At 37.3% G+C, this 16,902-nt stretch overlaps 1 protein-coding gene across 5 annotated transcripts in view; it reads right to left on the bottom strand.

Annotated features, from left to right (window-relative positions):
* Positions 1-5,554: 5,554 nt before the first annotated feature.
* CNOT6L (CCR4-NOT transcription complex subunit 6 like) overlaps positions 5,555-16,902 on the bottom strand; it is a 101,708-nt gene continuing 90,360 nt past the window's right edge. For all 5 annotated transcript variants that reach the window (XM_008993111.5, XM_017970471.4, XM_078367006.1 and 2 more), the window contains exon 12: positions 5,555-12,774. In XM_008993111.5, the coding sequence (XP_008991359.1) occupies positions 12,562-12,774 (213 nt within the window). In that variant the 3' untranslated portion in view covers positions 5,555-12,561. The remainder of the gene's footprint in view (positions 12,775-16,902) is intronic.

Genomic DNA, 16,902 nt, shown 5'->3' with positions numbered 1-16,902 from the left:
ACTACCCACATTTTAATATATTTTTAACAAATTATCTCAAGTGCTCAATAGCCACTAACCATGATATTAGATAGCGCAGTACAGGCAAAGGAGTATGGAGAATCAGAAATGTGGAGGATGGATTCACAAGATGCAAACTGCTTAGCCACTGCCAATGGTATCCTTGCTGGGAAGGATCCAGAGGACTTTCCTTTTACCAAATTGTTAAGACATGCATTGGTGAGGGAAGCATGATCATATAAAGGACAGTTGCATCCTGTTATATAGAAGCATTAGCTTGTGGTCATATCAGTTTAAAATGGCTACAAGTGTGACAGTGGATGCTGAGTAGAAAACAGCATATGTACTAATCATTTGCTTGCTTTTGTCTTGCATGCATTCCACACTGTTCTTTTATTCTGAACATGTCAAGGAAGCAACACTTTCCAGGCTTCTTTACCCATCACTTATGGTTAGGTTCAGCCAACGGGAGACCTGATGGGAAACTGGAGGGAAAGCCAGGGAATTTCTTCTTCTTTTACTTCAGGTAGCATTTCCAGCAGAGCCTGAGCCTTCTCTGATCCCAGCCCTCAAAAGACAGCCCCTCTCTTTCTAATATCACTTCCTATGGACAGCCCTTGCCATGATCCTAACTCCTGACAGGTAAACCAGTTTCCTGTATCTGTTAGTGCCATCTCTTCCCAGTATCTAGTGTCTTGAAACTTACAGTGGCTTTTGGATGTTGTTAATTCTGGCTTGCATCAACATCTACTATTTGACTTCATCTTTCCCTTGCCCATTTAACTGATTCACTGCATTATATTTATCTTGATTAATGTAAGATAGCTTCTGTTTATTCAGCTAAACTCTGTGTAATGCTTCTAGAAATACCTCTTATCCATGGGAAGAGATCACAAATCCCCACAGATTGATCTACAGTGATCTCTTAAATAAAGCCTACCTGTTTTTCCCTGATGTGTTTTACAGTTTTAAGTATTCAATATATCCTTATGATATACAAACATGGAACTTATATGCCAAATATTACAGTTTTCTGTGGCAAGATTTTCTATAATCTGGGAGTGCTAATATTCTGCCATGCAAAACCTGTTACTACTTACCACAAGATAGATACTCCAGGAAACAGATTTTGAAGTAAAAGCATTCAAGAAGTTCTTATGACAGGATCAAACTTGGGAAGTGAAAAAAGCAATGTAGTCACAATAACGGCCTTCGATATTTGCATAGGGAGCTTTGGAGCTGGCATGTCCCTTCTTGCCAAATATTGATGAAAGAGGTCAAGCTTTAAGAGCCCTACCTTCACCAGTCATTGACTGCAGACAAGAACCCTCCTCCCTAATGGGGCATGATCTTGGGCAAGACAGGGCTCCCTCCTCAGGGAAGACCTCATCAGAAAGCACCCAGCTTCCTATATTGTTGAAAAAAATGAATGTTTGAGTCCTGAAGAAGGCAATCAGAGTAATCACCATAGCTTTACCAAGTGGCCGCTCAGAGCCACTTGTTTTGTATAATAAATATATTTCTTTTTTGAGATGGAGTCATGCTCTCTTGCCCAGGCTGGAGTGCAAAGGCACGATCTTGGCTCACTGCAGCCTCCACCTCCCAGGTTCAAGCAATTCTCCTGCCTCAGCCTCCCAGGTACCTAAGACTGCAGGCATGCACCACCATGCTCGGCTAATTTTTGTATTTGTAATAAAGATAGGGTTTTGCTGTGTTGGCCAGGCTAGTCTCAAACTCCTGACCTCAGGCAGTCCGCCTGCCTTAGCCTCCCAAAGTGCTGGGATTACAGGCGTGAGCTGTGGTGCCCAGCCTGTAACTTTACTTCAAGAAAAACTTTATCATTTGCAGTAAATTTTATGTATATCCCCTGAATTTGCTTCAAATGAAGTTCAGAATCCTTCACCATTGTCATATATGAAGAAGAGCTAAACCTGAATAAGGGAGGGAGTTAACACCTAGGCAAGAGGCCTTTGACCAATGGGGTACAGGAGCCACTGGATATTATTCTCTTTTACTCCTCCAGTGGACATTCTGAGGTGCATAGCTCCTCAGAAGGATCCTGCTAGGATCAAGCTTCAGTTGCCCACAGAGCTGATGAGTTCAGTAACTCACCACTAAACTGGCTTTCCTTTCCTCTTTGACCCTTTCAATCCCTACTCGTTTCTGAGGATCACATCGCAAAATAAATTACCTATGAGGAAGATCTCTCAGGCACTGTCCTCTGGAGGAACTTAGTCTAGGACAATTAGTACCAGAAGGAGCCCAAGAAAGCAAAGACTCTAGATGAGATTCTGGACCTGTATTACTCTCTAGTCACTTCATTGTTGGTTGAAGTGATTAGAGAGCGTACTAGCACTTTCCTTAGTAGTGGTTTGAAGTGCAAGTGGAAAGGAAGCAGTAGCACTTAAACTGTTGGGGACTGCAAGGTTACCTGGTTTTCAAAATGGTAGTTAGATACCTTGAAAAAAGAAAATGACAGGCTTAAATTAGCTAACTATAACTCAACGCATACTGTGAAAGTCAGAATGCATCCATGGCAGTGTTTACAGACTATCATTTCAGTAGTCACGGGGTAAACAGTGCCAAAGATCAGGCTCAGAATTTGCACAATAATAGCAGAGCCACAAAGAATACAGGCATCAGCTTTGAGGTTGTGCATTCAAAGTGAGCCCTAAACTCTAGGCTGGGATATCTGGGTAGAAACGCTAGAGAAACTTGAATCCCAAGATATCCTTAGCCCTCAGGCCCCTCTTCTATGCTAGAGGAAAGCAACCTCCCATTGCCTGCGTAACTCACATATAGCAGGTGCCTTACAAGATAATGCTCGTCCTCCATTAGATCCACTCCTGCCTCCTCTCCTTGATTGTGACCAGTAACTAACATCACAATACAGTCTCAGCAATGAATATAGTATCTACACTAGAAGAATATAGTGTACACACCCAAAGAATTCTAAGGTCTGGGCTAACATGACTAGGAACTGAAGAAACATGTAAAAGAAGACATTCAAAGTGTGAACCAGGACACCAGAATAAGACTGCATTTTATTGACATGGTGGCACTCTCCAGTGGATCAAGCAAGGAGTCCTGGAGGCAGTCCTAATATACTGCTGGCATATCTCCTTGGAACTCAGTGTTGCAGGTTGTATTCCCTGGGAAGCAGACTCAGATGGAGATTAGCGTGCAGAAAACTTATCAGTAAGTGCTCTCAGAATCAAAACCTGCAAAATGGAGGAAAAAACTGAGAATTGACTGAGAAAAAAGTTGAGGGGGACAATGCAGTTCTAAGAAAGATGCCCTGGGAACTTTGAAGGTGGGAAGACCCTTGAGAGTTGCTGAGGTGGGCTATGGCCCAGACTTTATATCCATCCACACCCAGGCATAGGAAATACATTGGTTGCCCCCAGAAAATGGTCATTTGGGGCTCACAATGCTGGTGTACAACCAGAGACTCATCATATGGATGAGAAAGTGGGGTTGCTCCCACAATAGGAAGCAGAAAGCAGCATGTCTGAAACCCAGGATTCACTGGGCATCTCTTTGTTTTTTTATGTCCACAAAAGCAACCATCACCCACTTAGGTGTAATGTATCTTGTTGGGACAAAAGTCTGGGCACACAACCTCAGAGTAGCAACCTAGACCCACTGACAGGCTGCTGCAAAGCTGTGTAAAATCTGAAATGTGTAATAGAAGAGGGAAGATGATAATATTAGTAACAGCCTCAGAACCAGTTGCAGCAGGGGAGTATATTCTTTGTCCCACTATTCTTCATCTATATTTTTTTATTTATTGAGATTACAGCCGGCCACAACCCAGGCTGTGATGAAATGTACTTGACCGTGGGCCCAAACAGATCTCAGTGGTACAAGGGGTTACACTGTAGCAGACTCCAATTATGCTCCACCTCACAATCTCTCAGCTCACTTCCTTATTCTATTACCTTGGCAACCAGATGCACACAGGTGTAACTTGATACTTTGCCTGAGCCACACCAAATATTCTCGCTTTCTGCACCACCCACCTCCTCATCCCATTTCTCCATTTTCACTATACGGGATACCTGCAGGAACTTGCTAAGTGTATTTGATACATACACAAACATGGATGGGAAAAGGAATTAACACCCATGGAGTAAACTTTGCCTCATCCCATTCCTCATGAAGACAATTTTTGGGTGCCTTCTATTCAGCTCCACAGAGGGTTCTTGGCATGTTTATGCTCCAGTTGCCCACAGAAGTGATCAGCTTTATAATGTGCCCTTGACTTGGCTTTCCCTTCTTCCCTACTTCATTCTTCCTTGTCTCCCATTCATTCTTGAGATCAATTAGCCAAATAAACTACCTCCATGCAAATGCTTGTCTTGGTCTCTGCTTTTAGGAGAGCCATTTCGTGAGATTTAGTTCATCTCCACTTTATGATTGAGCATACATTTTGCCTAAGGTGACATGGTGAAAGGCAAGGACCCTTGGTGAATGTCTTCAATGCCTAATCGCAAGGGTATCTTAACGAGGCAGTTATCTTGAAATCTGAGCAACTTCAAGATCCACTTCATGTGAAAGTGATTCCACTTTTCGAGGATTTCCTAAAGCCTGGCCAACAGAAAGGCTTCTGTGAAGACAATGTCCTCAGGGTCAGTGACAAGCTCACATTGGATCCTTGGTAAAAACAAGTCAATAGGCACTGAGCTGTCAATGTTTACAATCTGTTCCAAAATAATCTACCATTATCTTTTCTAAGCACTTAGCTGCACAGCTGTTTTGTTTCACTAAGAATGATCTGTTCTCTATCACATCTTATTTTAAAATCATTTTTCAGCTGAACATCTGTAAATATAGTTTGCAGAATTCCTTATTTCACTGTATGCCTTCTCTCTCCCCCTTTGCAAGATTCTTATTTAAGATATCTTTACTTTGACTAAAACACTTGAATTCATCTTCTGTGTCATAAAAAGTATTTGGAATATAAATTATCAGAGGATAGGCATTATAAAGATGTCTTTCATCTTAACATCCCCACAGCACCTTGTTCATAGAAGATGTCTAAATGTTTTACTTGAAATCTTAACAAGTCCAGTTGTTTCCTTCAATACTGATAACTCAGCAGATTTGTCTGGTGGTTGTCTGTCAGGTTAGGCTAAATTAAGCCCTAATAACAAACCTTTATTGTATGAGATTTAGCAGTTGTTTCTTACACTACATGTCCAAAGGACAGTCATTTAAAGATCTGAAATGAGATTTCATCTCAACATTCGCTTCTATGATCACATGGGCAAGAAAAGAAAATATGGCAAATTAAAGACTGGCCCTTAAGTTCCACTCAGAAGTGACATATGTCCCTTTGCTTTGGTTTCTTCAGGCAAAGCAAGTCATATAACTAGTTTCAGAATTTATTTTAAACAACGTACTTAGAAAAAAAAATGTAGCATAAATTTGTAATTACGTATTTTTCCCTGAATTATCTTGGCTCCCTACTTCACTTTAGAAGAGAAGTACCAACCTAAAAGCAGAGACTTTATACTGCCCAAATAAAGAGTCAAAAACCAAGACAAAGGTATACTGTTGCAAAATGGCCATTTATTGCCTACAAGGGAAAGAAAGGGAGGGAGAGGGGGGAAGTACACAGGTGCAAGGAAACAAGCATATATTTAGCCCTATACATGTGTGAGCAGTAACCAATCTCCAAAATGGAAAAAAATATTTTGTTATCTGACATAGTAGTTAAGGTTCTTAAGCACCTCCCTTCTGAGCTGCCACAAGATTTAAAAGGCAGGACTGCTTTTTTTAGTCAATGTTCACATTAATGAAAAAATACTGCCAACCGTGTCCTTTTGCACGCACACTTTGTACAGTGTCTATTGTGAAAAACATCTCAGCTGAGCAGTTTTGGTCAAGATTCAGACCTCATCAACTGTTTAACTGTAATAAATAGAAAAATAAAGCAGCTGGTGATTTTGTCAGAGAGAATGTGTTCAGTAAGAGAAGAACCACTTTCTCCAGGGATGGCAGAGAGTGTTAAATGGTTAAAACACCTACAGAACCAGTCTATTAAACATTAAACACTAGCAAGCTACAAGTACATGGCACTTGATTAAGTACTCTAATTTAAAATAAAAACTTAGATTTTTAACTGATTACTTAAACACAATAACAAGTTGATTTAGTGCTTGGCTTTTTCTTAGAACAAAAGCAAAGTAAATATACAACGTAAAACAGCAGAATTTGTTTTGGAATAGTATCAGAAACTACCAAGTATTCAGGGAAAAAGTAAGTAAAACACCTTGCTTGGTTTTACAGTCATGTGCTTTGCTTTCCAATCATTATAATTAGATAGTTATGAAAACACTTTATAGGCCACAAAATGACTCAAATGTATGCAAAATAATGAATTCTTTAACTTAATGCCAGGTAATGAAAATAAATGAAACTTTCCCTAACTCAAATGATAAATTGAGTGGAAAAGTAGATTGTCCCATGGACAATTAGTTGGCACTTGTTATATAGTTGAAAAAAAATCATAATAGAAGATATAAATTAATACATGGTGAATTTGACCAAGACCCTGGACGTTATAGAGAGAAAAGCACATAATTACTCTCTTAAAAAAAAAAAAAAGCCCTCATATTTCCCCACTCCAGAGACAACAAAGCCAAAGATGAAACATTCCACTTTCTCAAACTATTCCAAGTATTTCTGTTGAACTCTATATCTCAGCTTCTCCAAGATGAAAAACTTGTTTGCATCTGGACAACTGTACGAATGCCCATAGTGCACTTCTCAGTGCTGCTGGTGTTTAAGAAATCTGCCACTCATAACCCCAAACAATTCCAGATCCAGTGTGCAGTAACACAGCCATTCAAATCCCTCCCCCCGAGAAGTTGGCAGAGCACCGCTCAGGAATTTCACAGGTAAGGGAATATATTTTCAGCAAGTTAAGCACAGAGAAAGGACAGTACAGTTTTTAAGTAAATACGAACCCAGATACTGCATCACTTACTGCATCAAGATTAAAACAAGCAGCAGGATACTAAGTCTGTTTGGTAAGAAGCAAAGCCACTGTTTGACATCAATGCTGAACCAATTTTGTGACTTCAGATAACTACAAATTAAATAAATGTGGTACATGTAACAATTGATAGCGTGAAAGAAAATATATCAGTAATCTGAAATTAGCATGAAACTGAAATGAGCAAGAAAGGACCACTTCTGAGAGGGTTACCATGATTCTTATGCTCTAGAGTTAAAAGTGACAGACATACAACTGGGAAATTATCTAAAATTTGAGATTGTTCTTAAAAAAAAAAAAACTAGTAATAGACACCAAGGTATACCCTCTGAAAGATTCTGAAAGCTGAATGGACCATGCTACCATGCCAAAAGAGTCATATCACTTGGCATTTGTATACCCTTTTCATAATGTGATTTCTGATGACATCCTCTAAATGCAGTTCAATGCTACTCAGTTTATACAATGTACCATAAAAATTAACATTTAATAAGCACAAATATCCTTATTTCATATGCTCTGAAAGTGAAAGCTATTTTGCTTAAAAAATTTTCCATTACTTCAACGTCATGTCTGTTGAATGAAGAACTCAAAATGCTTATTTTCCTTTGGTTCCAAAAATAACCCAAGTCTAACCAAATTTAAGCCACAAGAAATTGCCAACTAGGTTAATAAAGCTTGGTATTTTCCTGGTATCACCTATTTCTTGGTGTAGAATTTGTGGTTTAATAGACATTTAACATAAAGAATGTATTTGGTTAAAACAAGAAATAAGCATGCTCTTCCTTACCATCTTCCTGGAAAGAACTGATTTTTTATTTCTTTCTGTGAATCTTGTTCAAGACATCCTGTAGTATAGATACACGGCTGCTGCTTCTTTCTTTTTACCCTCAAACTTTTAGGTGATACTTATAAAGATGAGCACATCATTCTACAAAATGAGAGATGCTCTTGGCATTCTGTTCTTAAATGGATTAGAACTTTGGTAAATAAGCCAGATTAAAGATGTACTAAAATGTTAGAATTTAATTTTGGTGATCATGATGCTATTAAAAAATTAGAATCACCCAAAGCAACCATAGTATAGAAGTTCTCCTCTGTCTACAAATTCAAAACTTTAAGTTTCTGGCTTTCCTAAGTTGTCTACCTACAATTCACATAGTTCTTCAAACATGATACAATTCAAAGGGACAGGCACAAATGAATCTGCTACACATTAGAAAAGTGACCTTTTTCAAAGGATAGGGCAGGTGGGAAAAAGAGTATCTTACCAATGTAAGAATTCACATTTCTGTCAAAATTTAAGTATGTATGAGTGCTATTTTGAAAATGTGCCATAAAGTCTTTGCTTGCTATAAAAACCATTATTGTAGCAAAAACTGATCAGTCAGCATATTTTGCAAAGCTATTAAAATATCTCGGAAACTCAGAATAGAAAAAGCTTAGAATCAAATGAATAAGCATTGGGATACAGTCAATTTTTTTTATCATTAGAAAATCTAGCCATGTATTAGGAATGACATAAGGATATGGTTATATGTCTCTGGTTCTTCAAAGAATATATTTAGCCTATTCTTCCTTGTGCTTTCTACACTCTGCTGTTTCATACTAAAAGTATAGATGGCATTAGTGAGTTTTAGAAATGCTTGGAAATGCAAATACAAACTTAAATTTTTCCCCATTTAACAATGTAAACTTAGACAGAATTTTAAAATAGAACACTATATTTGCCCATGTTACAGTTTTAATGTGCCACATCCTCAATTCTAATATAATCTATCATAGAATCAAGTGATATGAGCCTTAGATATCTCCCTTGCTACTCTGTGATTTAATATATAACTTTTAGATATCAAAAAAATAGGGGCAAATAAAAAACAGAGCTTTTATATTTTTGCCAACTACACTAAAACACAGTGGCTTCTGTAATACATTCACACAGGATGCTAATTAGTAAAATTAAATATTTGCCTATGAATATCAGAAAAGTAATTTGAAAAGAAAGAGCTTAGAACAAGGCAAATGGGAGGGGAGGAAAAGCTGGTCTCAGAACCCATTGTGCCATACCTGACTTCAATATGTGATATTCAAACGAACGTTCACACGCCTTACATCAAAGAAATAAAACAAAAATATTCAGCTATGTTATTATACAAAATTTTTTTTTACATAAAACATCATAAATCTGGAACAGATTTACTGTATCTGAATTCTAAAAAGTTGCCTATAGAATGGTGCTGGGATTCTGTTCTCTGCTTGCTTTTAGGCAGTGCTGTTGCTTAAAAGTTGACACCAGGCACAATATTTTAAAACAAAATCAACAAGCAAGGAGCAGTAGGTGGATCTGAGCCTTCCCAGATGTCAGTCCTGAGGATGCTGCAATATTCCCCATCAAAATGTGTAAAGCTATGAGGCAGATACTGATGCCTGAGAGAGTGGGTGACTTGACATGCACTTGTATGACTGTAATAATGGCAAACAGTACGGGTTTCTCTTCCTCAAACAACACTGTTTTAGTAAATTTAAACAACATTCCAGTTCTTAGACAAACATCGAAATAATATTTGTTTTTAAAAAACATGTATCACATTCTAAAAATGCCCAGATTTTATCTTCTGATTAAAATATGCAGCAGCCCAATGGCATAAAGCTTATTAACTTATTCTGAGTACTAGAAAGTATATGAGCATATGTATTTTACTTTCATTGAATATATATATATATATATATGTCATTCACCTCTTCCTTTTGGCTTCTCACTGCCAAACTTCCAAATGGCATGCGTTTTAACAAGACAATGCTGAGGAAAGCAGCATTTCTGATCATCTGAATTGGCAGCTCAAAACAGATACCACTCCTTTTACAAAGGGAACAAAGGGTGAAGGGTGTGCGAAATTTGGGCAGCGGGCTAAAGAGAAACCGTGCACATGAAATTTGGGTTACCATGCCCCAAGAGTGTACCACCCAAAACATAACACAATTACCTACTTCAACAGAGCTACTACCAACATTTACTAAAACCACATTAAAAATACATAGGATAATGAATGGTTTGAAAGAGCGCATTTGAAGCAGAGAGAACCCAATTACACACCTTCCTGCAACAGAGTGCCTCAATCATACACAAAATAAACTTAAGCTGTTTACAATGTTTCCCAATTTTTTTTTTATTTTTTCCCTCTACATTTAACTATTAAAAAAGGGTTTTTATTAATAAATGGGCTCCTCTGTGGTTCATATACAATCATAAGTGAACTTTAAATTCCATTTTATACAAACATCTCAAAAAATATTGGGAGTGAAGTATGGTAGGAAATATTGCTCACATTGCTAATTAACATGCGCATATGAAAGGAGGAAAATGTATTGTTAGTGCATATACCTCCAGAGTGGGAAAACCCACCCAAAACAAAACATCTAAAATAAAACATACAGTAGCTGATTACAAAAAAAGGTAATGTCCACAAAATTAAGTTTTTCATGCTATTCTACTTTCCAGTACTATGCTTCATGTAATCAATTTGCATGGCTAGATGTTGGATACTTGAGGTATATAAGAAGGGAAACCTGCATGTTGAGGAAAATCTGTCATCTTAAGGGTCATTTCTGTTTGTTTATTCTGGTACCTTAACATTTTTTAAATAATATTTTATTTACATCAAAATTCTCTGAACTACGACGACATTCCAATTATAATAGATGACAACGCCTCTATCACTAGGCACTTTTAAAAAGGGAGTTTAGGCTTTACAGAACCCTTCTGATGCGAGCCCATGTATGATATTACATCATCCCACCACCCTCATCCCACTAAAATTGCCCTTCTAGGGAAATATTATCTTATATAGCCTGATTAATTTACTATGGAAGAAATTAGCATAAAATGACCAAAGTAAATGCATCATTTAAGACTAATAAAACAGCCTAAGTTTGAAAGAGGAGACAATTGTGTATATTTAAAACTAATTAAATAATTTAAATTTGACCTGTACTTTATATATTAGTGAGACACAAATATAGGCTATTTTCTTTTAAAATTTCATTCACATAATGGAAAATTTCTTGTTTATTAAAAATATCACATTTTGAGACTAGAAACAGTAAAGTGCATGAAAAGTTTAAAATATAAATTTCAGAAAACTCTTATAGCAGCAAAAAAGCAGAATAAAGAAAAACTTAAAAACACAGACACAACCTTTTCCTGTTACTGTGCCATAATTAACATCAAGTAGCCAACCAATTTTTCCCCAGAAAACAGTGTTCTGTTTACTGCCTCTTGAGTCACAGATTTTCAACTGGCCCCTCCTAGGCAAAAAAAAAAGATTCCAACATATCTAAAGGCATCAACAGTTGGGAATAAACCAGTAGCTTCTTAATTCAACCCTGACAGACAACAGAAACAAAGATTAAAAGCATATGATGGTCATTTGGCAGCTAGAGTCTGGAAAATGACCCAAGGCTTTCATCTGCCCCAAATTTGCTCTCTCTCCCCCAAATCCTTTGCACTGTCATCTCAAAAAACCAACAGCCACATAACCTACATTGGAAACACATAAAGTATCTGTATGGTTTTCCCCATCTGAAACTTTGATCAAGGCCTTTTTATTCAGCAGATTTTTTTCTTCTTTTTAACGTCTGGCTATAATGGCAAAAATGATACAGGTCATATAACATGTTTTTCCAGTACAACCATACAGAAAGAAAAGAAGGTTGAAGTGGAGTAAGAAAAAATTCATTCTGTGGGCGTCCTAAATGTACCGCATTCTATTTTCAAGATGTGTGGCAATATAGAATACTTACCCTTTCTCTATAAATAAACTTGAGAGACAGGCTTAGAATTAATACTTCTAATAAGGTTGTAACTAATAGAGGGGACAAAAAACCAAAAGTGATTCCTTACAAAAAACCCCAACCAACCAGCATTTGGCAACAAATTGTCACGTGGTGTTACATACTTATGAAAGCATACTGTGCAACCATCTTTAATATTTCAAATTTTCTTATAATGCATAGAAGCTATATAATAGTTATGCAGAGAGTAAGCAAATTTAAGTGCTCTGTTAATGTGCAAATGACTTGGGAATCCAAAAATCAGTTTGTTATAAAGGAAAAATTCAAGAAGGTTTTCCCTGGAAGGCATATCATCATTCAGTTTAAAACCTTATATTTATAGTTTTAAAAAATTGCCTTTATAAAAATGGTTGGCTCACTGAAACCATCCAAAAGAAAGTATTTGTTTTGGAAAAACATACACTGTTGTTGGGACTCAAATTGGTAATTTATCAATTCTGAATGCTGGCTCTTAATACAATATAAAGAAGGTCCAATTTAAAAACATGTTAAATTAAAATTTTGGAAAGAGAGTAATACTTTGGTTCCAGCCCTACTGCCAAATGATACCAACATGCACAAAAATGTACAAAGTCTTACAGCAAACACATAATGAAAGAAACCTGAAGAAGCAGCTTAAGGATGGCCATACTTCACTCCATATACTTTGATTTACAACTGTACAGGTCCATAGCAACAGATCCCCGTCTTGGCGGGGCAGTACTCCACTACCTCCGATTAGGCAAGTGAACACCATTGACAAGAGGCAGGAGTGGAGGGTGGAGTTCAAGTTGTGTTAACAGTGAGAAGTGGTCTGAAGGGATGTGAGGGTGTGGACACCCAGTGATGTTGTTCTCAACCAGCCATTGAGGATCTAAAGGCCCCAGGACACCAAGCACGTTCATATGAGTCTTGGAATAGAAAATGTAGTCAATCACGCCCTGGAAAGAGATTGGGGTAGGAAAAAAAAAAAAAAGACAAATTCAAAATGTTTATAACAATCCATAATTTATAAAAACCAAAAAACTGAATACCCTTTCTTCTGGTACCTGTTGTCTTGACAGTGGGTCAAATAAGGCTCAAATCTTCAAGGGGTATTTCATGAAATAAAGGTGGCTCAATAGGAAAACAACACCCTATTGGAATCATAAATCCTTCCAATCCTGCATAAGTGATAATTTGAGAAGCTAAACTCATTAAATTATGTCTAGTCATCTTTAGAATTGGCCTGCTTGGTTTAGTGAAATCTAGTATATCAGAATAAATACAATGGAACCTGTACTAATCCTATTGGCTATAAGTAAACAAGAATATTTATATAAGCACATAGTTAATAGCATTATCTTTAATTATTTGCATATCAAGATATCTAAACACACCTGACTGAACCTGTAGTAAACCATGTTTATGGATTTGCTAATTCTAGTTCAGCTTTCCCAGATTTGCTACCTATATACAAAACATTACACAGTTAACTATTCTAAGTTTAAAATACTCATTTTCACAAATATGTGTAAATTCTGGATTTCCTTGCAGCATAAGGATAACTGATCAAAAATCATTCAGCAGGAAGCCTTACACAGCAGTTTTCTCTCTGAGCTAGATAATTTGATCAGTAAGTTTCAAAACCAGAGGGCTATGATTGTCCCAGATTGTGAATGCATGGTAGCAAAATCAAATTATCTTCCTATCTAGTTCCTATTCATATCAAGAGAACCTGAGACCAAGTAGGGAGAAACATTTCTACACCTGTAAAAACCTATTTACAAATACTATTGATGATTTCCAGCCAATACTTTAAATGGTATTATAATGAAATGAGCTACTTAAAAAATAAAAATTTTCAATGAAAACAAATTTTTATGTTGTGAGATTTTAGACACAATTATTTCAATTTATTGATTGATTTTTATTTGACCAATATCAAAATACCAAAACTGTTCCTTTGCTAAGGGAGAAGATTCAGGTACAGTGTCTCATGCCTGTAATCCTAGCCATTTGGAAGGCTGAGGTGGGAGGATGACTTAAGCCCAGGAGTTTGAGACCAGCGTGGTAAACATAATGAGACCCCGGTTTTTACAGAAATATTAAAAATTACCTAGCCATGGTGGCATGCATCTATAGTCCAAGCTACTTGGGAAGCTGAGGCAGGAGGCTCACTTGAGGCCAGAAGTTCTAGGCTACATTGACTTATAACTGTGCCACTGCTTTCCAGCCTCTGGGTGACAAGATTCTGTCTCTTAAAAAAAAAGAAAGCAGCCCTTATCCAACCTTACTTTGCCACAAATTAAGGAATTTACTGGAGTCCAGGGGACTCCAAGCTCAAATAGTCAAAAAATGATAGGATCATAAGGCCTTATCTTTTCATTTTGGTTATAATGCCTAGTTTTACAGTGATATTTTAGAAAATGAGTTAATGAGGATCAGGGTAGTTTTATTTCTCCCTGAGAAACTTTTTTTCAAACAACTTTTTGCTTAAACTCTAAAATAAAACAAATGAAATAATCTCAATTACTTAATGGTGAATAAAACCTCCTGTAAGGCCAGGCACAGTGGCTTATGCCTATAATCACAACATTTTGGGAGGCCAGGAGGATCACTTGAGGCCAGGAGTTCATTACCATCCTGGTCAACATGGTGAAACTCCATCTCTACTAAAAATACAAAAATTAGCTGAGTGTGGGGTGTACACCTGTAGTCCCAGCTCCTAGAGAGGCCAAGGCACAAGAACAGCTTGAACCTGGGAGGTGGATTTTGCAGTGAACTGAGATTGTGCCACCGCACTCCAGCCTGGGCAACAGAGTGAGACTCTGTCTAAACAAAACAAAATAAATCCTCCTTTATCTTACAACTTTATTAGACTGCCATCACACACATCAGCTGCTAGAGTTCTTTGCAAAAGTAGGCTCCAAGATAAAAATGTTAAACACTCCAGGAAGTAAGATGTTTTTAATTGAACATATCACTTGTAACTATTTTCTTGGTTTGAAATACCCAGAGTAAAAACTCTTACCAAAACCCTTAGCCAGGTTACTTCTGTGAATTCACCCAACATATTTGTACATATGCATATATAAGGATCCCCAACTTTGATCATATATGCACAAAGGAGGTTACAGACTAACGATTTTTAACATTTTGAGTCAGTTTCTTTTTTAAAAGCCACAATACTAATGTGGGAAAATGCACTCTTTACATTAGTAAGGACTACTATTTGTGTAAGTTTATAGAACTATATTTGAGAAAAAAGTCAAAACACAATGAAAATACTGTTACCATTACGCTCTTTGTTTTTTAAAAGAATGCCAGAAAATTACAGTATCAATTTCATAATGTAACAGAAAAGTTTACTATTTGCTATAAAAGCTGCCCTTCCTTTTTTAAATTAAATGATTTGGGCACACCCTCAGATTAGAGGATAAGGGTGGGGTGAGGAGCAGCAGCAGTAGGTTTAAATTAAGCTGTTTATTAAACTTACCTGGTCTCAAAGTAATGTTGAAAAAGGAGTAATTCTTCGAATTGTTTACCCTTCAGTTCATTCGAAATCAGTTTGCAATTAAATGAATCTGAACTCTAAATATCTCTTTTCTACATTTCTATCTTGGTCAAGGACCAAGAAAGTAAACAAATGCTAAGCCAAGCAAACAAAATTTCACACCTCACTGATACAGCGGCCCCTCACTAATACAATTGGTTCTGTATTTAATGCTGATCACATGGCATTTTATATGTGATGTTACTTACTCTTTTTTACTGATTGCTTTCAATATTGGGATAGCATTAATTATGTAAAATATATGTATAAAACTGAAGTTAATTCTGTTACTTGGACTAAGAGCTCAATTCTCTCTACTCAAGGTGTGTCCTTAGTTTAATCTCTAGCTATCCTTTCTTCCTACACTATTCTATCCTCTCATCCCATCCATCTATCCAGCCAGCCTATTGATCTTCCCATATATGCCTCTTTCCCACCAACTTATACCTTTATCTTTCTCTCTGATCCTATCTTATACAACCAAACATCAAACACTCTCTGAGCCAGGCATTTCTAGTTCTTTAACCGTGCTTAGTTGAACAATGTAAGTGGCTCAGTGGGATTTTTGATTCAATTATTACACATGTAAGACCTTTTGAAGGACTGTCAATAAATAATCTTAAACCAATTCAGATGACTGAGGAAGGTGGATTAATGTCCCAAATTGCGTTTCTCTGATTTTTTGTTTAAGGACAAGAAAAAAGTAAGCCTTTAAGAAGTCCAGGCTGAGTACAGTGGCTCACACCTATAATACCAGTACTTTGGGAAGCCGAGGTGGACGAATTGCTTGAGCCCAGGAGTTCAAGACCAGCCTGGGCACCTTGGTGAAACCCTGTTTCTACCAAAAAAAACCAAAAACAACCCTCAAAAGTACAAAAATTAGCCAGGCATGGTGGTGCACACTTGTAGTCCCAGCTACTCAGGAGGCTGAGGTGGCAGGATCACTTGAGCCCAGGAGAGTGAAGCTGCAGTAAGTCAGGACTGTGCCACTCTGGGAGACAGAGCAAGACTCTGTCTCGAAAAAACAAAGTCTAGGCTGGTCGCAGTGGCTCACACCTGTAATTGCAACACTTTGGGAGGTCGAGGCAGGCAGATGGCTTGAATCCAGGAGTTCAAGACCAGCATAGGCAACATGGCCAAACCCTGTCTCTATTAAAAATACAAAAAATTAGCTGGGCGTGGTGGTGTGTGCCTGTAGTCCCAGCAACCTGGGAGGCAGAGGTAGGAGGATGTCTTGAGCACAGGAGTTTGAGGCTGCAGTTAGCCAAGATCCTGCCACTGCACTTCAGCCTGAGTGGCAAACTGAGACCCTATCTCAAAAAAAAAAAAAAAAGACTATGTGAAATAGAAAAATTTTTTTTTTCTTTTTACCTACTACACACACAACTAAACAACAATAATAGTTATGGAATTACTAAACACTTATTTTCGGGAACTTTATTATAGGTTTTCTGGGTTAGGCTGCCAGAAACATATCACTGTAGTTACAAGGATAGGATTTAAGCTATGGTAAACTATGCATCATTAAAAGGTG

The sequence above is a fragment of the Callithrix jacchus genome, chromosome 3 (assembly GCF_049354715.1).
Source record: "Callithrix jacchus isolate 240 chromosome 3, calJac240_pri, whole genome shotgun sequence".
NCBI lineage: Eukaryota > Metazoa > Chordata > Mammalia > Primates > Cebidae > Callithrix > Callithrix jacchus.
Note: the sequence above shows the minus strand (reverse complement) of the source record. Positions and strands in the feature narration are given on the sequence as shown.